The 24,637-nt window shown below is 40.8% G+C and overlaps 1 protein-coding gene across 1 annotated transcript in view; it reads left to right on the top strand.

Moving 5' to 3' along the window:
- The window catches only part of LOC137108057 (reticulon-4 receptor-like 1), a 75,364-nt gene extending 57,384 nt beyond the window's left edge, over positions 1-17,980 (top strand). The window contains exons 2-3 of the mRNA XM_067492333.1: positions 13,031-13,485; positions 14,388-17,980. Of these exons, the coding sequence (XP_067348434.1) occupies positions 13,031-13,485; positions 14,388-15,278 (1,346 nt within the window). The 3' untranslated portion in view covers positions 15,279-17,980. The remainder of the gene's footprint in view (positions 1-13,030; positions 13,486-14,387) is intronic.
- Positions 17,981-24,637: the final 6,657 nt, after the last annotated feature.

Here is a 24,637-nt window from a genome sequence, read left to right as displayed (position 1 = left end):
TCTCACATTTGAAAAAGCTGAAACTAAAACATAGTGACTAACACGATTAGTCCCTTGTCAAAACAGATTAGACAAATTTTCTGTAGTTAATCAACTCATCATTTGCGCGCTGCTCCACACAAAGTTTCTCCATTGTTTAAATCTAAAAACCCAGGCTTCTTAATTTAGCTTAGCTAAAAAAAGACGCTTTGAGAAATGATGATGGCACCTGGTCAGGGGCTGTTTGGCAGTAACATTAAAAACACACATCTCTGTCGCCTCTAACATTCTCTGTGATCACTCAATTTAAATGTCAATATAGCTCATTACAGAGCGCAGATGTTGTCATTCGCAATCATAAAAGGTGACATGATTTCATTGACGTTGTGGTGCAGCAGCGTAGTAAATACTGGTTGCCAGATAGTTAATAGGTAGTGTTTATGAGAACATCTACATTGTGTGTTCAGCTGTATTGTATTGTGTATGCGATTATGAAAAGCAGCAGAGGACAGGATGAAGGTTTAACTTATGATGCAGTGTTTTGCTTGTCACAGATCAGAAGTCTCCTTTTAAACACACACACACACACACACACACACACACATCAGTGTTCACTAATTCACTCTCATATTCACCCACATCACATCATCTAGTTGTGGAAGAATCTTTAAATGCAGCACTTCACAAATGAAGCTTCAAAATTCAGAGTCATGCTGCAAGGGTCAACCTTAAATCAGACTCAGTTGGAGGAGTAATTGAGGAGGAGGCAGAGAAGAAAAAGGAACAGAGGCTGGAAACAGAGATAGAAGGTAGCACAAAGTGAGTGACAAATTGAGAGGATTATGTGGCTAAGGTAAAGGTGGCTTGAGTGGATGGACATGCAGAGTTGGGAAGAAGGATGCCGTCAGAGATACTGTATGCATTCCTAATTCATTTCCAGCTGGTGTGTGCACTCATGTGACAGAGCTGGCTCCTGCCAGTGAAACAATGCACAGGGTTTGTGAGAACAAAATTGTATCTTAGCATAAAACATGTTTGCATGTAGGCGTTATACTCCAGCGCACTAATGTGTTGATGGTTGAAAATGCATGTTTCTGTGTTATTTTCCCGTGTGTGTGCAAGAGTTTCTCTCCTTGTTGGTCCCCTCAGGTGAAGACGAGCGTGGAGTTACACTGCCTCGACTGAAACATTTCAGTGTGTTTTTACGGTCCTGAAGCACAAAGACGTCTTTTGTTAAAGATCTCTTGTCAGTGTGCGTATGGCTCTGTGTATGTAAACAACTTTCTGTTGCCGTTTAGGTAACATTCTTAGATTAATAGTTGTCGATCCCATTTTGGTCAGTGCAGACACCTTCAAATGGTTTACTACCGAACAGCAAAAACAGTTTTTGTACCAAGTGTAGTCTTCAAGGTAGCACTTCCATGTGGACGTGCTGTATTAGACCAAATACACCCACCCAACACCATTTACTTGTTTGTACCGAGCTATGCAGATGGTTTGTTTTATTTACTAAAGCTTTTCTGAGATTTTCATCTAAGAAAACTCTGCCACCGCCACAATAAAACTGAATTGAATCAACTATTTTGCAATGTTTAGACACTGAAAAAAAAAAAAAAAAGACACCTGAAAACTTCAGCAGTGGGAGATCTTTCCAAGAAACAGTGTCCCAGTTAGGCTGAAAATCCACAGACCCCCCAGTGAACGTTTTTTCTTCACAACAACTTTGACCAAAATAAAATCTGGCACCAAACTAACAAGCAACAAAATATGTGGAAACAAGAACAGAAAAAGCAAGACCGTGAAACTGGAATAATTGGGAGCAATGAAAACTGAAAGGAGGTGGTAAAGAAATTGATGTTTTCATCCACTGTCAAGAAATCCCAAGTATAGCCTGACTTACGTGATCCCTAGGGCCAAGCCACATCCTTTTTGATTTGTGCCCATTCACACAAACAAATCAAAAATATCCCACATTCAAAACGTCAAACATCTTTGAACAAGTGGAAGCCCTTCAAGATTCTCACAAATTAAACTAGCTAACCTTTCCCCTAGTTCAATTCACTAACATTTTCCCTCTTTTTTTCTTACACTTGCAGGGTCTAAAAAATAAAAATAAAAAAGTATTCAACCCCCGTGGAGGTTTTCACCTTTTACGCTGAACTGTGGTCAAAGTAATTTGGCTTTTTTGTCAAATGTGCATCAAATCTGCCATGAGGAGGCCGTCATCAAAAACTGAGTAATTGTGCAAGAAGGGGACCAGTGAGGAAGGTCACTAAGACGCCTTTGTCTCCTCTAAAGGAGTTTCAGTCTTTGGCAGCTGAGAGACTGTACAGCAACTGTTTTCTGGGTTCTTCAGCAGTCGAAGTTTTATGAGGAAGTGGCAAAGAGAAAAAGGTCACATTAAATCTCAGCTAGAATATGTCAGAAGCCATGTGGCATGTGGCGGCCTCGCTTTTTGAGGACATTCTGCTCCTGGCAGATTTATACCTGTACCATGTTCCTTCCATGTCTTAATGATGGATTTAACTGTACTCCAAGAGACATTCAGAGGCTTGGAAATGTTCTCTTAACCATCCCCTGGCTTCTCTTTTTCAATAACCTTTTCACAGAGCTGCTTGGAGTGTTCTTTATACAAGGATACCAATTCACCAGTCAGTGGACCTTCAAGATACTTTACAGGTGTATTTATACTGCAGCTCTTGAAAAAAGTACTGCACTCTAGTGAACCTGAAACTAATTGGCTGCACGTGCAAATGGAGTGAGCAATCACATTTTTAATTTGTTTAATTTGTAGAGATCTGTTTTTACTATGAAAATACTTTTTGGCAAACTGTCGAAAGAATAAAACTTTAAATGCTACAATGTTGTAAAAAAAAAAAGAAAAGAAATAGGCATTGGTATAGTCTTGAAAATATTTTGTCATTTTTTGAGCTTTTTCTCCTTTCAACTGGATAAACAACAAGTTAAATTCAGAAATGTAAACATTCAAACTTTTAAGTGCAACGCTATAAATCTATTCTTCTACTTATGCTTAATGTACATAAAGAACAAGTGTACTCTTCTAAATCCCTTTCATATTGTTCTACAGAAGTTACTGATAGAGAAAATCATGAGTTTGCATATTTTTAGAAATATCAAACGTCCAAACACAAAAGTGCCAGAAAGTTTGTGGCTATTTTTATCTGTCCTATGTTTTAAAAATGAAAGAACAATCAAATCAGCAAAGAAACACATACACACACACAAAAAAAAAAAAAACCACATCAAGTGTAATTTTCTTTGAATTTGTCCCCTTGCTCCTGTTTGTTGCAGAGACCACATGTTGAGCAATAATCTTGAAATATGATGCATCATAAGGAGGGTGATCAACAGTGTTATATGCTGAAAACACACACACACACACACACACACACACAAACACTGAAGTGACTGCTGGTTCCTAAAGTTGCAACTGACCAAGTAGGTCAAAGAAGAAAGGAGGCTTTGCAGCCTTTGCAGGAGGTCCTCAGTGAAGAAGTAGACTGAACATGGCGAGTATCTACTGTAGCTCAGCAGCAGAGAAGATAATTGTACTGCAGCAGTGGTCTGAAGGTCCACGTAGGACTTTCTACGAATGTTTAGCTACATTTTAATGCTGAGTCACCACCAATATCTATTGTAACTGCTGTAAATTCAAGCTGTACAGCTGTCAGCCTCCACGGAGGAGCTAACTTTCCAAAGCCACTTTTCAGTCCCATGGGAGGCGAGACAGACAAGATAGATTTTCAGCGAACCGTTTTGTGACAAACGGAACAGAACCTCCAAAGTGGGAGGGCAAGCATGATCAAAATGTGAGGGAAAGCAGATATATAAACTGAACACAAGCTCACGGGAACCACAGAGTAACCGCAGAGGGATCGATGTGACAGACGGGAAAGCAGGAGAAAAGCAGGACGAGAGAGACATTTCCAGATGATTCTAACCTTCACAGAAGCCAAACATGATGACTGATGGTGGAGTTCAACCAATAACCTTCGGATTAGCCAGATTCAATGAGTGATTGAGGGAGTTCGAAAGACATGCACCTCCGGCTTCATCCATCTCTCTTTAGTTGATGGAGAAAAGCTGTGACACCTCCTCCTGTTCCCCTCTCAGACATCCTTCCTCTCTCTCCCCTCCGCTGGCCTTCTCATATTTTCTGACTGATGTCTCCTCCGCTCCACTTCTCTGTCATTCCACCTGAATGTATTTTCCTCCAGTGGCATGGTGTGAAAAATGTTAACAAGAAAAAGCAATCTGAGGCGGAAGTGAGGCACTTTGCTACGCTAATATCATGCTAATGGTGTTGTGAAAACAGCTGAACTGCTGTCAGTTGAAAAGCTATTAGAAACCGTTCTGTTTGACACTCTGGATTTAGATGGAGGTTGATCCAGCGATTCCATTGCGGGGCTGTATACTGACTGTATATGTAGTTGTGCTCCAAGCTCATTAATCATTCTTGCTGCAGCTCATATTTGTCAGCTGCTGGATAACTCATTTTGGAACCAGACCGATCGTATCAAGTGTCGACAATTCTATAGTGCTTAAAATCATTCCCAATGGGGAGCTTATTTAATGAGAGAACTGATGCCAATCTCCCCCCTCTTGTTTTGGTCAATCAGGCTGATAAATGGCCAATGCCAGCCTGCGATTGGCTCAGTCAAAGGCGAGTGTGCAGTAACAGTGTGATATCCGATAAAACAGCCTGGTGACAGATGATCTCTCGGACATGCCATTTCACTTGAGAGTCTGGGCATTTGGATTTGCAACCCTTTGTCTTGTTGGCTCTCCGCTTCCTCCCGCTTTTCTTTTCTCTGCGAATACGTGCACATTTTGATTTCCAAGAGTAATCCCCTAGGGTGAGAGAAATTTTCTCATTCCAAGAGCTTTAAAAACAAATACTGTGGAGACAAGGTGCAGGAACACACTAGTATGAAAGATTTATGCAATAATAAGTCCTGATGTACTTTTAACAGTCTTTGTAATAGAGACTGATGGGAAACTAAACGAACAACAGGGAGGAGAGCGGAGGAGGGTGACAAAGGGTGATTCATACCTGCAGTGTGAGGCAGAAAACGGGCAATGATTTAGTCACAAGAAAAGGAAGAGAGGAAGCGAGATCCTCATGCTGGAGGAACTGGACAAACAGCTATTAAGAGAGGAACCAGCTCGCCCCCGTGCTGCGCTCTGTCTTCCTCTCCTCATTGGCTTGTTCGAAAGCTTCATTTCTCACCACTCTCCACTGAGGATTTCTGCCAAAAGACCGTTCCAGTTCCAGTGATGGCTAGACACAGGAGAGCAGGAGGGCAACCCGCACCTCAGTGACTGTACTATAGAGTGTGTCGATGTTCACACACACACACACACACACACACACACACCATGCCAGCTGATGCCTTAGCTATTGTAACTCTTGTTATTTCATTCAGATTTCTCACAGTTTACTGTGAACTCTTCTAAATACCTGTAGCTCAGGATAATACTTCTGCTAATAGAACATATTGTTTTCTAATTCATTAGATGACACGTGCGTGTTGATTAATCGCATTGGGGTTAGATACCTGAGGAGGAGGTGCCGCACCTCCTCATCGAAGTCAGAACACGACCCATATTTCCTATTGAGACACGCCCCGTTGAGGTGCGTTGTCTTGAGGCAGGAGAGCAGCAGTATCAGTAGCAGCATTGTGCTGTAATACACTGCACTGCTCACATCTTTCATCCACTAGGTCGCAGTTAAATAGGGAAAGTTGTGACCTGCATCATCTGATTATGCGTGTGGTGTGTGTATGTGTGTGTGTGTGTGTGTGTGTGTGTGTGTGTGTGTGTGTGTGTGTGTGTGTGTGTGTGTGTATTCATGGGAGGGAGGGACGGGCAAAGTTTTTCTGAGTATAATTAGAGCTTGATTAGTGTTGAGATAAGCTTAGCCTTTCAAATGACCCAATTACTGCATGCAAAGAGGGTAGAGGTTATTTTTGCATTCTCTTTCTATCTCTCTCTCTCTCACACACACACACACACCTCTGTCTTGACTCTCTTTGCCACATGCACACTGATCAGTATGTGTCTGTATGTGTGTAAATTTTTGTTTGTGCACAACAGATGTCACAACACTGGGCCAGGGGCCGAGGGGGACGCATCAAAGAATCAGCTCACAGAGAATGTCAGGCAGTGGAAAATAAATCAGAAAGGCCCAACTCTGATGATAAAGATACCTGGGTACCTTGAAAAATATCTCAATATCAAGCAGGTCTTCTTAGATTTGTTAAATGAGCGAAGTACCACTTAAAGTGTCTCATGATAAACATTGATTTTTCTTTCTTGTCTACTCTTTTTTTAAGTGTTTCTCAGACTATCAGTCAAAAAAAGTACAGTGTCACTGATGTTTGCTTAAAACATAACTTTGAGTTAATCAGCTTTCATTGTTGTTGATTGATTTCTGTCTTGACTAATGAATTAGTTATTTCAACCCTAAACGATTTGTAGAAAATACGATAAACTATTTCCTCTGATAGGTCATAATAATAATAATTGAGAAGTGAAACATTTCCAACAGCGATAACCAATTCAAAGTTTGTCCCAAACTGCACAATGCAGAGAAAAAGATGAAGAAAAATTATTTAAGTGTCATGAATATTTTTTTTAAATTCTGCAATATTTTTGTTCTTCAAGCTATACCCAAAGGAAAACAGCTGTAAACAGGATATAGCTGCTACTCCTTCAATAAATCAATTGTTACTCCTCTTCGTGTTCAGTCAGTGATTAGCTTCTGAACACTTTTTTGAATTATTTTGTTTTTTTTGGGGGTGGGGGGGGTCAAAGAACTGAGACTTTAAATAAAAGAAACTTTCACGAGCACAAAGGCAACTCCTGGCCACAGAGAATCACTGGTGCATAGCCAGCAGTATTGACCTGATTTGTCTCCAATATGAAGATAGATGTAATGGTTATGTACTATATTACAAGAGCGGGAGGATTATATGGTGCAGAGATATTTCAGCTGTGTCTTTGAGGCAATAGCGCCATTTAAATCTCTCATTAACTCTGCCAGAGATTTATCACCATTTGAATGAGCAACGCTAAATGATCTTTGGGATTATGCTAAGCTAAATCAACTACCAACAAGAGACGAGAAGCATCTATATTGAGTGTCTGAGTGAGGCATCGCCACCCTCCCCCTCTTCCTCTTTGCCATTTTTGTAAATTCAGCTCGTATTTCTCTCCTTTTTCCACTCTGTGTTTGCCCCTCCTTTATTTTTTAAATTGTTATTTCTGCTTAAATCCTGCCACCGCTGCTTAATTAGGCTTGATTGTCTGTGTCTGTTTGCGCCTGCGGCCTGCACGCATGCGTGTGCACCTTGATGTGCAGGGGGAATACGAGTTTCAGTGTGACTAAAAGGTTTTCTATCTGAAAGTGAGTATGCATGTGTGTTATGTGTAATCAATTTGCAAGTGATTATCTGACTTACCTCACAGAAGGTCAGAATTAGTTGGCAATTCATAAGTCGCAGTTCTGTTGAGAGCAGAGCAGACAGGCATTTAAACACCTACCTATGTAATGGCCTAAGCTCCACAGTAGATCCCCGTCATCCCCATCGTCCTTTTTTTAGCTACAGCCTCACTAGCTCTCCTCTCCTTCCCTCCCACACGGCCATGCTGTGCCTCTACCCTTGCCTTTGCTTTCATGTTTTAAGAGCTTCTCATTCCCTTTGAGTATAATATTGCCTCTTCCTCCCCTCTCTGGCTCCCCTCCTCTCCTTTTCTCTCCTTCTCTTACATTCTTTGCTCTGTTGCTTTCCTTGTGTTTGCCAGAGTGAGTGACAGGTGTCTCCTCCAGATGCCAAGTTACAGTTGGAAGGTAGTGGTGATGATGCCCTGACAAGCAGCATGTGTATGTTGTTTTTTTCTTTTCTTTTTTTTTGTTTGTGTGTTCTTATGTGCACACTATGTTTGGTGTGGCGCGATGGCAGAGACACAGAGGAGGGAAACAGCACTTGTAATTGAACTCTGGCTGTGCTTGATGAAGCTTTTTAACAAATATGTAACCGGGAAAGCTAAGATGAGAATTTAGACAAACAACCAGCAGGGAAACCGAGGCAGAGACAGAGAGACCAAGATGGAGAACGAGAGAGAGCGCGAGGGTTTTGATTAAAAAGGCGGCACTTGCTGAAATGGACAATTACTGGTATAAGTGAAACCACACACACGCAAACCAATGCAGAGGACAAAAGGACATCATCACCTGTGTTATTATGATCCAATCAAGCTAAAATTATGACCGCAAAGCATTTCTGTCTGAACAGTACTCCTTCAAACACATGATCTGGCCAAACATATACATAGACACGCATCTGTACAATATTTTCTTTTGGTACTGTGGCTGTGGCGCGCACACACACACAAACACACACACACACACACACCTCTCAATCCACCGGACCTGACCTGACCTGCCAGTCACCAATCAGCGTTTGGATGTTGTTTGTGTGACAGATGTTCACTGCTTGGTTAATTCTACAGCTGATTAGATATTACTCTGTGCCATCAACTGTGGATGGGGGTTAAGATGAATATCATCCCTATACTTGTAAGTAGACCGTTAGGAAAGTAACAGGGTGGAGCACTCTGCTTGAAGATGCGTTCAGGGATACGGAGTGTACGTCATTCATGTCTCAGAAATGCGTGAGCTGAAACTATTTCACTAATTACAAACATGTTTGCATTTTAGGAAAAAAAAAAGGGGGGGGGGGGTCTACTTGGCTTTAGCAACCTCAGTACATTACTGATGTTTTGAAAACACAATAACTAGTCCAGTCCAAGTGCAGTAACGGAGTGTGTAAATCACAAACGTGACTAAGAGCAAAACGCAACAGTTACAATGTGAAGCCCTCAATTGTTAACTGCCTCTGCAGGAAGTGTAGTGACATCACTGTATGAAGTAGTTTGATTGTATTTGACTACTTGTGTACTGATAGGCCTTTACAAAGCTCTGACCTTAACCTTAAAAGAAATCATTAATACTAACAAGGTTTGTGGGTTTAATGATGAGGGATTCTCATACCTATTAACTGTTTGCATATACTCACTGAAGTTTGTTATTGAGTTTTTCATATTGAATGAGCGAGAGAGGATATATTTCTTTCCTTTATGGCTCCTTTTTTTTTCCCTTATTGTTTTTTCCATGGTCAAGAAATTAAATTTGCAAATGATTTAGCACAAGCAAACATAAGACAATTAAACTGCAGTGCACTTATTGCTCCTTGTCGTTGTTCAGCTGAGCACCTGGTTAACAAAATTTCCTGAACATATTTTATTCTTAAGAAGGTGTTAGGCATCAAATGAGCTTCAAAACATTACACTTCCTCACCAGAGATTCACACCAGGCACAAATCACTTTAATGGAAACTAACTCAGATTCATTTCCATATTAAACTGAAGTACATGGAGAAATGCATCATAAAGAATCACTACTGAAACAGACTTATGTAACTTGATGCTGCTTACTGGGAGCTGTTGCAGGTTTCAGGCTTGGCTTAAAGCCAGCTTGATGCCTCGCCTAATTGCTGATTTGCAATTAGTTATTTATGCATTCCAGGCTGTGCTAGTGCCGTGGAGCTGATGAGAGTAAACAATCTGCAGTAGTAAATTCAAGGAGGTGCTGACTTGGTTAAGAGATATTGGAAAACTTGCTTTGAAAACAACTTATCAAGTAGTTCTTGCTGATGCAGGGCTGGAGATTTTCCCCTCAATGGGAATAAATCTTATAAAACATGGTAACAACTTTCGCTCAGTCCTTATAACTGTTTAACTGTGGAACCACTAACCTTTTTCTAGTTTGCCACCTCAACAACAAACACTATGTGCACAGAGATAATTCCAGGCTTTACAAGGCAAATGATAAATAAATAAAATCTCTCACTAACTGGATGCTGGTGGGAGATTTGCTGCCCCCAGTGTCAAAGCCATATGGCAGTCAGCAGCTTTCCCCTCCAAAATCATCACTTACATCTCTCAATCTGCAAACTTTAAACACCCACAGTTAATCTGCAAGCAGAGACAGAAATCTGAACACAATTTCCTCCACTATGCTTCAGTATGTGCACAAACATACATGTGAATATCTATGTAAAAAAAAAAAAAACTGGACACACTAAAGGGCCAAAGATGCTAAAGAAAAAGACAGATAAAGCGATTATGAAAATTCAAAAAAGAAAAGAAAAAAAAAAGACTGCAGGGGTAAACAGTGGGGAACAAGGAAGCAAAAGCAATTGGAAATGCAAACTAATGCTAGGAGCAGTATCACAAATGTGTTGAGCTGACTTGTGCTGAAGAAAATCTGAACAAAAAAATAAATATTTTTTTATTTATTTTTCAATAGGACCAGTAGGAACATTGAGTTTAACATTGTAAACGTGCATTATGGGGATTGTGAGGCAGTCGAAATTGGGACAAATCTAATAATGAAATCTCATTTGCTATGGAGACCTTTCTATTACGATGTAGTAGTTTAATATGCAGAACAAAAAAGCTAAACGGCTAAGTTTCACTGTCATGTTAATTTTTACAATAAAATGCAGCCACTTGCTGCATAATGTCACATAATGCTGTGGTGCAGCACAACGCTGTCCTATGCTGTGACTGACAGTCACATTTTTAGGAGGAGCTAATATTTTTCTTTAAGGTGCTTTCAGTCAAATACTCTCCTCCTGAAAGAAACACTATTGGGCTGTAAATGTGCCTAAATGAGCAATCACTGATCCCCATTGTTTGCCCTGGTCAGCTGCTTTTCCTTCATTTTAGTTAAAGCCAACTGTACCTTGACAACTTATTTTATTCTTAAAATGTACAGAGAGTATCAGCGTTCATTCACTGCAGTGTTTAAATTCTTGCTATTCATGATATTTCACTCAATAGCAGTCTACATTTAAAGTTTTTTAAATTAAATTTTAAGGATTTTCAGACAGCTGAATTTCAGTTGATAGGTAAATTCATTTCTATGCTTTTGTGCTTTACACACAGTAGGCTACTACTAATTTAATTAATTTCTAAGATTAGCTAATTAGAGCAGAGTTGTTTCATTAGAGCGGAAAACAAATGTTTCTGAAAAAAGGAAAGTACAAGAGGGAAGCTAAAGAGAAACCTGCAATGAGAAAAACACAAGCCGACTCTACAAGCTACATTTAAATAACAAAGTATGATGCAAACTTAATTAAAACTGAACACGGCTGTAGCAGAGCATCAGGACACTTTGTGTTGTGTAAAATTGTAAAATTTTATAACATCAGTATTATATCTTGGTTTTTTCCTTGTGGCTATAAAAATTAGATTGAATAATAATAATTATCATTAAAGATATTCTCTCAATGTTAGACATTCCAGTAATCACAAATATCAATATACCATGCAGTCATTTTGAAGGCATTACATTAAATATCAACCATGAGGTTGATATTTGCATATTATTTAAATATAGGCTCAAAGAAAAGTTTCAAACAATGTTTGCAAATGAAATAAGTAAATATGTTAAAATATATATTAATAATATATCTTAATGTGTAATAAATAAATTATAAATTAATTTACAGTCATTAATATGAAAACACAATTCAGTTTGACAAATAATGAAATAGTTGACACGTTTTCATTCATGTTCATATCAATGCATCATTCATACGGTGTTGGTACAGTATTGATTTGTTGTTGGTCCAACTGGACAGTTGGTCTGTCCCGATGGCAGCCGTTATGTGTATGTTTGACTTTTTGTTGAAAAAGGTCAGTGTTGTCAAAATAACAGGGACTGCTTTCAATACGTCTGTGAAAAAATGTCTCACACACACACACACACACACACACACACACACACACACACACACACACACACACACACTGACAACCCCATCCATCACCTTTGCATGTGTGGTTGCACAATTGCACAGACCTGTTGTGTACAACACAGGGGTGTCCTCAGCTGACATATTCTTAACATATCAACCTGGTCAAACCAACATCTGTCTATCACATCTGTCCAAGTCACTGGTACACTTAAACACACACACGTTCATCTTGTGTGCCTCTGTGTTCAGAAATTACTCATGGATTAGCATTAGCATCATCTGTCCCTTTACCTCATCTATTTCTCCAGCCTCACAGAACAGCAAACCCTCCCACGATTCAAGGTGGGGAAAAATAAATAAACATATAAAGAGTGATATGTGGGGAATCTGAAAACAAAAAGTAATATCCACTTCACAGCCATGCTGCAGATAATTCCATCTTCATCCTCTGCCTTCTCTCTCTGTCGGTCCCTCTTTCTCCATTTCCTTTATTGTGGGAATATATTACAGGTGTGCTGCATGTTCACTTGTAAGCAGGAGAAACATCGATTTTCTGTCGCCTTTAGAGGATAACTAAAGGATATAACACTGTGGAGTGCGTGATAGGATGCTGTGTCTTTGTGTGCTGTATTTCCAAAACTGGTTCAAGGACCATCTGAATAAAAATGTGAATATATCTGTGAAAATCACATTCTCACACAGTAAAAACAAAGACAAAAAAAAACACAAGACCCCCCCCCCCCCCCCAAAAAAAGGTATTTGTGCTCCTGACTGGTCTTTTAATGTTTGCTTCTCTGGTGGTCAGAACCAGAAAGACCTCTCACCAACAAAGGGATTTTCAAGGTTTTCGCAAAATGTAGGAAAAAAAAAGAAAAGGGTCTCAAGAGTTAAGATTTTCAATCAGTTAAAGATGAAAAGTAATAGGTAGCCAGTGTTACCATTAAACATTAAAGAGTGCGCTCGCAAAACAATACAAGATTGTGTGCGTATACTTGTGTGTGTAAAAGATTTTTGTCAGCATTGTAATTTGTCTGCACTGAACCGTGCCTATTGTTGTCCTTGTAAACTGAACGCAATGAGTGTTTCATTCAAGATGCATCTGATAACCGAAGCTACGCTGTATGAATTCAATTAATCGTGCTCGTCTTTCCCTCTCTCTCTCACCTTTCCCTTTATCTCTTTATTCTTTCGTTCTCCCTTAGGTTACGGTGGGGTGGAGTTACTGTTGGTGTTGTGTGGCCTGGATCTCTCTCTGCCCTGCCCTCGCCACTGCATCTGCTACACTTCACCAAGCACCGTCTCCTGCCAGGCCCACAACTTCCATGCCGTGCCCGAGGGTATCCCCGCTCAGAGCGAGCGCGTCTTCCTGCAGAACAACAAAATCCAGCGGCTGCTTCGCGGCCACTTCTCGCCCACCACCACCATGTTGTGGCTGTACTCCAACAACATCTCCTACATACAACCGTCAACCTTCCACGGCTTCGATCGCCTGGAGGAGCTTGACCTCGGGGACAATCGGCACCTAAAGGTCATTGCTGCAGACACATTCCTGGGCCTTGGTCGGCTACATGCCCTGCACCTATACCACTGTGGCCTGATCACCCTGCCTCCAGGGATCTTTGCAGGCCTCCATAACCTGCAGTATCTCTACCTACAGGTAAGTGGATAGCGTCACAGTTGTATCTGTACTCCACATCACATACATTTGCTCCCACATACGCATAATGGTGTAATCTGTCCATCAGCCTGGCTCAGCACTTACTTCCTATGAATTGGACACTGATCAAATGCCGGCTGTTCAGTCCACAGAAATTGCCACAAAGCAGCCCTCACACTAAGACGGGATGTAGCACAGCTTCTGCCATCAGCCACTATTCGCAAACTGCTTTTTGAAGTCCAGAATTGAGTACATGATTGTATTATTTACATGGTGACTTCCCGAGAATGCAATACTGTTCTATATTTGGAATGAATCCTCTGTGTATATTATTGATGGGCGGACCAACTGATGCTGACAAGGAGTGAGTGGAGTAAAGGTTAAATGTTTGACAGCATTGTTTCATCATCTGTAACAGTTTAGTACAAGAGCTTGTCAAACTTATAGAAAAACACAAGTTGTGAGTAAATCACTGACCATCACTGGGCTTTGGGCCCATTTTTTAACAGAGTCTGTCAGCAAATGCACCATTGAAAGGGCAAAGAAAATCACCTGACGCCTCTGCTCAACACTTTACTAGCTATTGCACTGTCCTCTAGAAGATATAAAGATCATCCCACAATAAAGTCATACCAACCTAAAATTTCTGCATAATGTATTATGTGAAATAAGACAAAGCTGCCGTTTGTGTGGTACTTTGCCTATAAAGGGCTAAATATCTTTTATGGGTGCCGTATAATATGTTCTGACGACAGGATTCTCATGTGACCCCATAACTGAGCTAAAAGCTGAGTTAGTGTAACATTTTTCCATTGAATTAATGTAAAATGATAAACCGACAAAGTAATGAACCCATTTAAACTTGCGTTTTTATGTCTCTTTTTTCTATCACATTGTGGCAGGACAACCAGTTAGAGTTTCTGGAGGACGACTTGTTTATCGACCTTCTGAACCTCAGTCATCTCTTCCTACATGGCAATCGACTATGGAGCCTTCGTCAGAACACTTTCCGTGGGTTGGGCATCTTAGACAGGCTACTTCTCCACCAGAACCGAATACAGTGGGTTGACCGTCAGGCTTTCCATGACCTGCGGCGCCTCACCACTCTGTACCTGTTTAATAACTCCCTGACTGAGCTATCTGGCGCCAGCTTGACTCTGCTGCCAGCCCTGGAGTACCTACGCCTTAACGACAACCCTTGGGAGTGTGACTGCAAGGCCGTCTCACTTTGGGACTGGCTGCGGAGGTTCAGAGGCTCCACCTCCTCTCTGATGTGCGTTTCACCACCAGAGCTGGCAGGGAAAGACCTAAAAACGCTCAAGAAAGAGGAGCTGCCCAGTTGCTTGACAGGTGAGGGTCATGTTAATGGTGGGGAGATAGAACACGGAGAGTCTCTGAACCACCTGAACCGTCACAGAAATCATCACAATCACCATCAGCGGCCATACTTGCCCCATGGGGACCAGTACAGCTTGCCTTCACCCTCACCCTTGCCACGGCCACCTAAGGGAGGCCGCAGAAACTGTACCCGCCGGGGCCGCAAGGCAAAATGGGGACTGAATGAGGTGCAGGTACTTCAGGAGGGGGATGACAAAGACTATGGTCCAGATGGAGGAAAATATGACCTGTCTGCAAACACAAGAAGGAAGAATAAGTGTATCCCCAGAACTTCTGTTGGCCCGCCAATTGGGGTTCAAAGAGCCAATAATCAAGCAGGGTCACACTTTGCAGATTCTCTTTTCTGTTTCTCATCATCACTGCTGCTGTCACTCATCTCTGTGATTCTACGCTGAAACAGGAAATGGACGCTTTTTGTGCTGGTGATGCAACCCTATGATTCATTCTCTTGAACCACCCTGGCCTGGCTCTTTAAACGAGGCATGTGCGCATAACTGTCTGTGTACATGACTGTATATAAAGAACAATATCAACTATCCACTGTCGAAGTATCCCTGTGCTATTGAGGCAGGGGTCTTTATGAGTCATAATCTAAACACGAAAGTCAGGGAGAACAATTTAGCCCACTGTTCTGATGATGTCACCAAGGGAAACAACAGGAAAACTTTACATTTGTCTCTGTGGCATCGACTGCTTCACTAAATATACTGTATGGACTTATAAAAACTGTACAGCCACACAAAACGAAAAGCCGATGAGTCACTCAAATACAGTAATTGTGAAAACAAAACAAACAAACACAATAAGGATTTAAACAGTTCAAGACTCCGTCTATCTTTAGCCCTCTTGACACAAAAGTGCTCTCTCAGCGCACCCTCCATCTGTCACTCACACTGAGACAAAGGCACAATCATTCATTTTTGTCACGCTACTCACTCAACAGCACCTTAAGATCCCGAGACAAAACACAGCCGATGCACATGGCAGTAAAATGAGTCATCATGAGGGGCTTTGGCAGTATATCTCTAAGCACTGTACTGTGATGTCTGCTAATAAAGTGGAGTTACTTCCATGTCAGCAGGGTTAGCCCACTCTAATGCACATCTGTATCCTTCTACTTATTAACTTTAAAAAGCAACATTGGAATCGTGTCAGAATATTTATGTTGAAAGGCGTCCTTTGACCTCACATCCCATCAACTTAAAAGCCATTCAGAATTAACCAATCATTGTATGAGCCAACCGGTCACACAGTAAATGAGCGAGTGAACAAGTGTTTTCTGTGATACTGTTCATGTGTGTGTGTGTCTGTGTGTGCGTGCGTGCGTATGTCGAATAACAAAAGAAAATTTAAGGGAAAAAAAAAAAAACACTGAAGCAATGCGGGTAGAATGAAAGTAGATAGCAAGAGTGCCTATGAAAGCCAGTGGCAACACACAGCTCCATTCACTCTTCAACCTCGCTGGCTCCAAAACAGAGGTCTCAACAAAGATTAAAGGTCAACTCATGCAGGCCAAGGAAAAGCTGAGGCCCGAGCCTGGCTCCCAGAAACGTATGCACTTTCTTCTGTATCGTCCGGAGGCCAATGGAAAGGAATAACCTTCAAGCAGAGATGATACAATCCATACAGTCACAGGAGGTGTTTAAATGCTGGAAAAAGCCCCACAATCAGGGAAGAGTACTGATGACCACCGCAACACTGCAATATATCTCCTGCAATTGCTAAAACTGGAAAACAAAAGCAATTCAGAATCTGTGATGATCACCACAGGGAAAAAGGGACTGACAAACTGCTACAGAATTTCTTTTGTTTGTCCTCTCTGGGGTGTTTAGTGAGCTCCAAAACAGATGGACAATCTGTAAGCTCTGAATGGAGAGCTGGATTTTAATGCTGCTATGTCCGAGGAGAGCAAATCCTGGAGCCCTTTCTGAGAGCTGGGATTCTTCTTCAGCAAATAACAAGGACAGAGAGGACTACGGGACATGGCACCCAAAACCACGGACTGGAGCAGTGCAAGCGCACACTCCTGTGACAAAGCTCGATCAATCACCTTCACAGCCTTCCTGTCTCACTGAAAACAACTAACCCCTGTCAATCAATGGCTTTCAAACCCCAGAGCAGAGCACCACAGATGTTATCTAGGCTTTGACTTTAGACCTGAACTACTTCAGAGTCACTCACTCAAAGTGCTCGATATAAATATGTGAAACATGTACAATACACACACGGGCCATCCAGGTACCTTAACTAGCCAGTAATGCTAAAGTTTTATTTCTTATAGCATTGCAAATTTCTATTTTAAAATGAGCTACCGTTGTATGCAAAAGATGACCTAGCAAAAAGTGAAAAATCGTGACACACTGAAAAAAAAGCACAAAAAAAATTAGTTTGGTTTACTGGCAACCTACGAAATACCTGGTTGGAATGTGAAACCAAGAGCAGGGGCCACATTTGGTCCCTGCTTGTGTGCGTTTCCTGCAGAGCCTTTTCCTGTCTATTAATCTCAATGTTGGGGACGAACAGAAGCCTATCACTGGTGTCATTCTTCTGACATGTAGGAATAGAGACCCCCTACTGGTGAACTTGTTTGTGCAGAGGTGATGTACATTGTGTCTGTTTATTCCTGTGAGGATGACTTTTTTGTAACGAAAAAAAAAAAAGAAAAAAGAATAAAAAAAGACAAAGTGACTGTGTTGTGTCTCAGTAGTTCCCTAAAAAATAAACCGGGAACTTGAGGCTGGAGCTTTATTATTTAATATGATTACCATCATTTCACTTTGTTTTGTTTTTTGTTTTATTTTGCTGACTCATTCAAGATAAACGGTACACTGCACTGCCCGTCTCCTGCTCCTCCTCCTTTCTCTGTTTTTCTATTCATCCCTCTCTTCCCCTCCCTGCCTATCTCCTTATTCTCTCCCTCCTTCTCCATGTTCCTCCATCTTTTCTCTCCCACCCTCGTTGCACCCTCCTCCCATCTACTATTCTTTTTCCTCTCCTCTCTTCCTTTGTGCAACCCAAATGTTTTGTATGTGGTTATCAAACAATGCCAGACTCAAAATCTGTTTATAAATAACATTAAACAGAAAGTGTCCTCAAACGGCTGCGGTGGTCCGCGTTTGTTTGCCTCCCTTTTGTGAGTGCACATACACGTCTGCCTATGCGTGCGTGTGGCTAATAGACAGACCTCCACAATAAGCCCTGAGGTAGAATCATAAAGCAATGAAAGGGAAGAAAACTACAAAATATAATGAAATAAGTGCAGCAGTCCATCTACTACTGGGAGAGAAACCTACCGACATTTACCAGGATATATACTGGCCTCTTTCATGTCCCAGTTTCACTCATACACTCAACAGCCTAAAATATGCATCGGAATGACTGTACACACACACACACACACACACACAGCTTTGTAATGGCACACACCTGTCGAGCTGTATTAGCAGTGAGGTTGCAAAGAAGGTGTCCTGTGTCGGGTCAAGGTGAGGTCACAGAGAACTAGCATGTGTTTATATCCATGCACGTGTGGCACTGAATCATTCCATGCCTTCATCTGTTTGTGTACTATATGTGCGTGTCCAACGGTCTACCAAGTATGTCCACTGTCACGGCAGATACAGCCTGACAGCCGACTAGGGCAGCGGTGTGCCTCTGAGACACAATATCACTCCTCTGTTTGCAAAACAAAGCTGACATATTTCACTTGTCAGCTTTGTTTTATGAAATATGAATCTGTTCTAAGAGAAATCACACTAGTAAAGGCACATCAATTATGAAGAGGCTCAAAATATAAAGAAGGTATACATATCTAAATTTATGAGAACCAACAATGAAAGATGGAAGGTGGGGTGGTGGGAGGAAAGCTGAGTGAATGATAGGTGGAAACAAACAGGTAGCAAAGTAATACACGAAGAATGAAAGTTAAAACCACAGCATGGCTACAGAAAAACTCTATAAAAGACAGTGAAGACAGGAGGATCTCATTAAGAATTCCAAAAGAGGGGTGAGTATTGGAAGAAGAAAGGTTTGAAATATATATAAATTTGAAATATGTTTAGTTAGGGATGGGTAAATGGTAAATGCTAGGACGTGATACAAAACAACCACATGGAAACAAGGACACCATGAAATGCAAGGAAGGAATCAACTATTGATAAACAATGAGGACAGACTGATGGAAGTGGTGAGGAAAACAAGGAAAAGGGCACATAAGAGTAGAGACAGGAGGTGGTGGGAGAAAAAAAAAAAAGGAAAATTAGAATGATATAAAATGTGATGTTAACAGCAATCAGAGGACTGCAAGAAGGTAAAGAAGGAAGCAAGGAAGACAACAACGTAGGCAGGAAGTGGAGGAGTTGCAGAGAGAGGGATGCACAGGGAAAGACAAGTCATCCATAGAGATACATGTATGCAGGCTTCATGATCAAACAGGAGAACAGCTCATCCACTAGTTCAGTCCCTAAGCTGAGGATCTGAAATAGCTGCATGTGAATATTTATATATGCCCGTGTTCCTTTGCAAAGGCAAAGAGGCCAGGCAAAATTGATTTCTCTGTGTAAATCCCTGAAGAGTTGAGAAAAGCAGAAAAGAGCAAGAGACCGAAATGAAAAAGAAAGCAGCCCTAGAATGAACAGTAGGAGATTCTGTGAAACAAGCAGAGAACTAAGCACTGGGCAACACCTTCAGTGAAATATAATGAATGATGTTTCCACCAAACTGATGCATACTGCACTTGTCTAGCCTCCCCACTTCTTTCAAGAAAAATGCAGGCAGAGTTTTCCAACTGCATGGATTATTTTTCATTTCCATCATCATCCAAGCGCATGGGCTCCCTCATGCACCAGTTCACATGCCTTCGAGCGCCTTCCTGTAAGCACCATTTAACACCAGCCGTCTTTTCGCCAACATAACTCCATCAAGCTACATTACACTGATTACAGGCATATATCTGATTCTAATTAGAAATAAGGTCAAACTGCGGAGCCATAATGGACATGAGAAGCATAAGCCTTGCTAGATCCGACGCCCTGCTGGATGATGTCGGCCTCCACAGCGAATCGTTTCAGCATCGTCACCGCGATGGGACTCAACCCAAAACTTTTGTTCTGCTTCACAAAAGAGGAAAGACAACACCTATTTTACCAGAGGCGTCTGTCAGATATGAGATCATTTACTCCTTTTGTTGATAGTGAGCTATGCACAGCCACCAGTTACAAGTATTCTGACCAGTTCAAATGTGAGAATAATGAAAATATTTCAGCTACAGATAAAATGACCTTGACCAAAAAAACAAACCCGTTGTCCACAGTACCTTCATGATACAGTACAGAATCGCTTCACACATGTAGCCACAGTGCTCACCTGCTTTTGAAGGAGCATCCTTTATTAACCATGCAAATTATTTGAGTAAACTGAGCATATCTGAACACTTATCAACCAAGAAATGTAGCGCTGAGCGTTAACACACAGGGTGAACGTGAGCAGCAAATGCTTCCTACATCGGCAGAGGGGTGTTCAGAGAACGTACACAGCGACGGTCAGTTGTGTTTTAACAACTAACATCAAGCCAATCATTGTAGAATTTATTCCTTACAACTATAAATTACAAAAAAATACAATTAAATGTCAGTTTTTTTTCCCCCAATATTGTGCAGACCTGACCTGATCTGATGTGACAGAAAAATTAACTACGAATGGTTAATGCATCGTCTATGATAATATCAGAATTTGACATAATGGCCCCAAAATAAAAGAAAAAAAAAAGAAAAGCCGGGAGACAAAACACAGACCGTGCAAAGCTTCACTATGTACGTGGTCTGATTTAATTGCTAGATGACAGTGTCACACACACGGAGGCAGTTTGGTTTGAATAAAATAGTGATATTAGCGATGAGCTAGTGGTTATTTACAGCCCAGTGTTGCACTGCAGAGTTTTAACTATTTCAGAGAGTATAGCCCTGACTCACAGTCAGATATTTGAACCAGGATACAATGTTAGAGGTTATAACATTTTCTATGAAGGACTGATAGTGAACACATCCTTAGCAGAGTCTATTTTTAAAGCTCCTCGGAGTCTGCACCAGAAAGAGTCTTTATTGTGATTTTGAACGTAGTCCATGAAGGTGAAGGCTCAGTCCAAAACTGTTTTATCTGGAGGAGGTCACGTAGACAGGCCTGAACAGCGTTGAGTGTTTGGCACAAGGTTCTTTCCACCATTTGTACAAATCCCTTCGTTTTTACACATATTTAAAGGATAACTTTACTTTGAACTTGCCATTTCCCCCAACATTGACTCTATAGCTAGTTTGCCAATTTTGCCGTCACCACGTTTGTTGTAGAGATTCAGGGAAATGCAACATCTCATTAAGCAGCAGACGTTGGGCGACTTCAAAGAGCGCTCTGAATAACAACGAGTTCAGTCAAATATTTTCTTTATGCCAGACTTGAGAAGTGACATTAAGAGAAACCACTTTACAACATGACACCAAACTAGCAAACATTCAGAGACTGAATTCAAGTATCTAAGCCCTGAACATAGACATATTTTTGGCCAATATTACTTATAGTACTACAATAAAACTTGTGAAATATGAATGTGAAAATTCCTTTCACATTCACGGATTATTCCTGTTAGTCTAAACCTGCCGCAATGAGCATCTACATATTTACACTTGGAAAATCCAAACACCACAGCTTTAACAGATAACATTTCACGTACATGCGAACAAAAAAGGGTGAGCAGTGAGTCCAAGCTGGAGACATTTTCAAGCTAACACGTGGAAATCACATTTGAACAAGCAGCTGATGTCTTGTGTTGTATATGCATGGTGAATCAAACATCTGTCAGTATGTTCTCATCAGTTACTGAGTGTTGCTGCAGCTTTATTAAATGTTTCATCAGCCTGCATTAATGTTTTACAAAAGTGAAGTCTATGTGTCTGAACTGTAACACCGAAGCGCGTGTTGTCTCAGAAACAATATTTGTGTTCCTAATTACATTTTTAATGCACCGCTCCCTCAACCAAACTACCTCAAAACAGATGTCTGAATTAATTCGAACACATCTAAAGGGAAATGAAGTCGAGTAGTCAGAAATTACATCTGAGAGCTCAGGATGATTGGGCAGGGGTGGAGCTTATTAGTGTGCGTTAATAATATATAAGGTGGAGAGCAAAACATCAAACTGTACTGTACTTTGTGTTTCACTGTATCTCTGAGCTTTGCCATCACAGGATGTGCTTGATCGGCCGGTTGCCTGAACGCTGACCTGAGTGCAAACACAAAAGCTGTTTTTTAGTTGGTTGTGAGACATGAGACTTATGAGACGTTTTACAGAAAATGCTTGATTGGCCTGTATCATATTCACCAAGATCCCAAATAAAACAGGGCACAAGTGAAGCATCAGCGTAGAGGAGTTGGCCCATATGCAGTGACCTGTGTAAATGACCTACTTCAAGATAAAGTTGTCAAAAGAATCACCACAGCCATAGATGATGATGCCATAGACGCTAACCCCCTCCCACTGAAAATCTCCTGTGAGGAGTATGAAAGAGTCTTTTCTTAGTCTTTTCCCCACTTTCTTTAAAAAAGCAGAAAAAAAGTTATCACACACAGCTCGCACGCTAATGGGCTCCTATCTATTATTTTCTGAGTGCACTGCTATGCTGCCTGGTTTTGAAGCCATCCCTACAGGAGACAGCCTCTCCGTTTTAGTCCTCCACCTGTCATCTGGATGCAGTCCCAAATTATTTCCAATACTGCCAGTTCTTCTATTTTATTAATTAATTGCAGATTTTTGAGTAGAGTCCTCCTTTTTAGTTATTAAAAGATACCCAAGTTGACTCCCTGCACCGTTAAAAAAAAAAAAATACAAAAAAATTTGACATCATGGCCAAACTCATATCTTTATTTACTCATTGCACTTGCCCCATGCAGTCAATGCGCAACGAGTTTTGAGTATTTATAACCCCAACTTTGATTTTATGATGACCATTTGTGCTTATTTATCTAGATCACAGTGTTAAAATTACAAGTAATAGCTTTCTACCATTACCTGACATGCTGCTTTGTAGCCTTTAGTGCCCCTTTAAAACTGTCAGATGTATGATTATATGTTTGGCAACACAAATGTATTTTAGTGTGACTTTAGATAAATATAAGCTAAAGTAAAAATTCTAGCTACATTAGCTTTGTTTTGAAGGTTTTATTTATGACAGATTATAAAAACTTATAACTCCAAGCTGTATGAAATGACATTCAAAAAGACATTGAGGCCAAATTAGCAATTAGAGCAGAAGTGTCCTTTTTAAACTGATGTGCTGTAGGACACATTTTTGAGACAGACATAAAAACAACTCACTGTTCATAAACAGCTCCCAAATGGCTACAGAGTAAGCACAGAGCTGATATTTGACATCTACACTCTGATCTCATCGCTCTCTTCGATCTTACACCAAAGCTCAGCTCAGCAGAGAAACCACAGTGGTGGAAAAAAAAAACGTTCTCCAAAACTACATTTCAATATCAGTAGATACAGAATTCAAGACCAGGCATTATACAAACGACATGTGGCACATTCCCAGATGAACATCTCCAACCAGTGCAGGGAATAGAGTATTTAGTGAACTGTCATAGAAAAATCTAAAGCGACAAAATTCACCAGACAGCGGCACACAAAGACACATAATGTACAAATTATTTAGTGTCTGGAATCATTAGATCAACTTGAGTTTACTATATAATCATGCAGGAAAATGATCCCTGCGTTTTGCATACAAGGCACCAGTCATGTTTACAAAGCACCACAAAAAACCCACAGTTGGCATAATTTAATAGAAACTCCCTAAACAACAAAAAACATCGTGGCAGAGTTTTCGTAAAACCAGTTCAGCCCGTGGCATTTATAACATTCAAACCTCATATTTTAACACTCGTAAATGAACAATATGAAGCTTCGGGATGCGCCAGCCAAACAACAACTAAATGAAAAGGAAAATAAGTTCAGACACAACAAGAAAGTCATTTATATTGGATACAGATGCAAATGCTTCACTGAAATAGAAAGTAGCAGCAAGCAGGTACAGAGATATTGCCCCTAACAGATGAACAGTAGAGCCAGGCCAGCATTGGATTATTGAAGCAGCCTCATATGGCAATTCAAAAAGTATGTTTTAAACATTTACAAATATTTTTGAAACAACTTAATGAGAAAACATAACAGGATTACACCTGACAGAGCTCTCATATTCTGAGATGTTTCAGAATCACTTTATTCACTCACGCACACACACTGACGTAGTAAGTTATCATTCTGGATATCAGATGTAGTGCTCAGTGATATGTAAAGCCAAGGTGTGGAGTGAATGAAAAAAAAAAACTGTAGCTAAAACTGTAATCAGATGTATTCAACATAACACAACTCAGCAACATGAAGCCATATGACCTAGGTCACACACACATGCTGAACGCGTCCCATGACATCCATTTATGAAATGTCAATTTGCACAAGCAGAGCTGCAGCAGTGAGCTTCAAGACAGGAGCACTGACCTTTTATCTTGATACTAAGAGCTGATTTGACCGATGTCCAGCCAGCAAGGTGAGTCACAGCCGCAGAGGGGTCCCACCCAGCAGGTTACTTCCACAGCAATATCCTGGAGTAATATGGTTGGACCCACAGGTGAGTGTTTGCACATGGCAACGATACAGTAGAGCAACCTGGGCAAACTGAAGGCTTACCTATGTATCACAACTTAA

The sequence above is a fragment of the Channa argus genome, chromosome 22 (genome assembly GCF_033026475.1).
Source record: "Channa argus isolate prfri chromosome 22, Channa argus male v1.0, whole genome shotgun sequence".
In the NCBI taxonomy this organism is placed as follows: Eukaryota; Metazoa; Chordata; class Actinopteri; order Anabantiformes; family Channidae; genus Channa; species Channa argus.
Note: the sequence above shows the minus strand (reverse complement) of the source record. Positions and strands in the feature narration are given on the sequence as shown.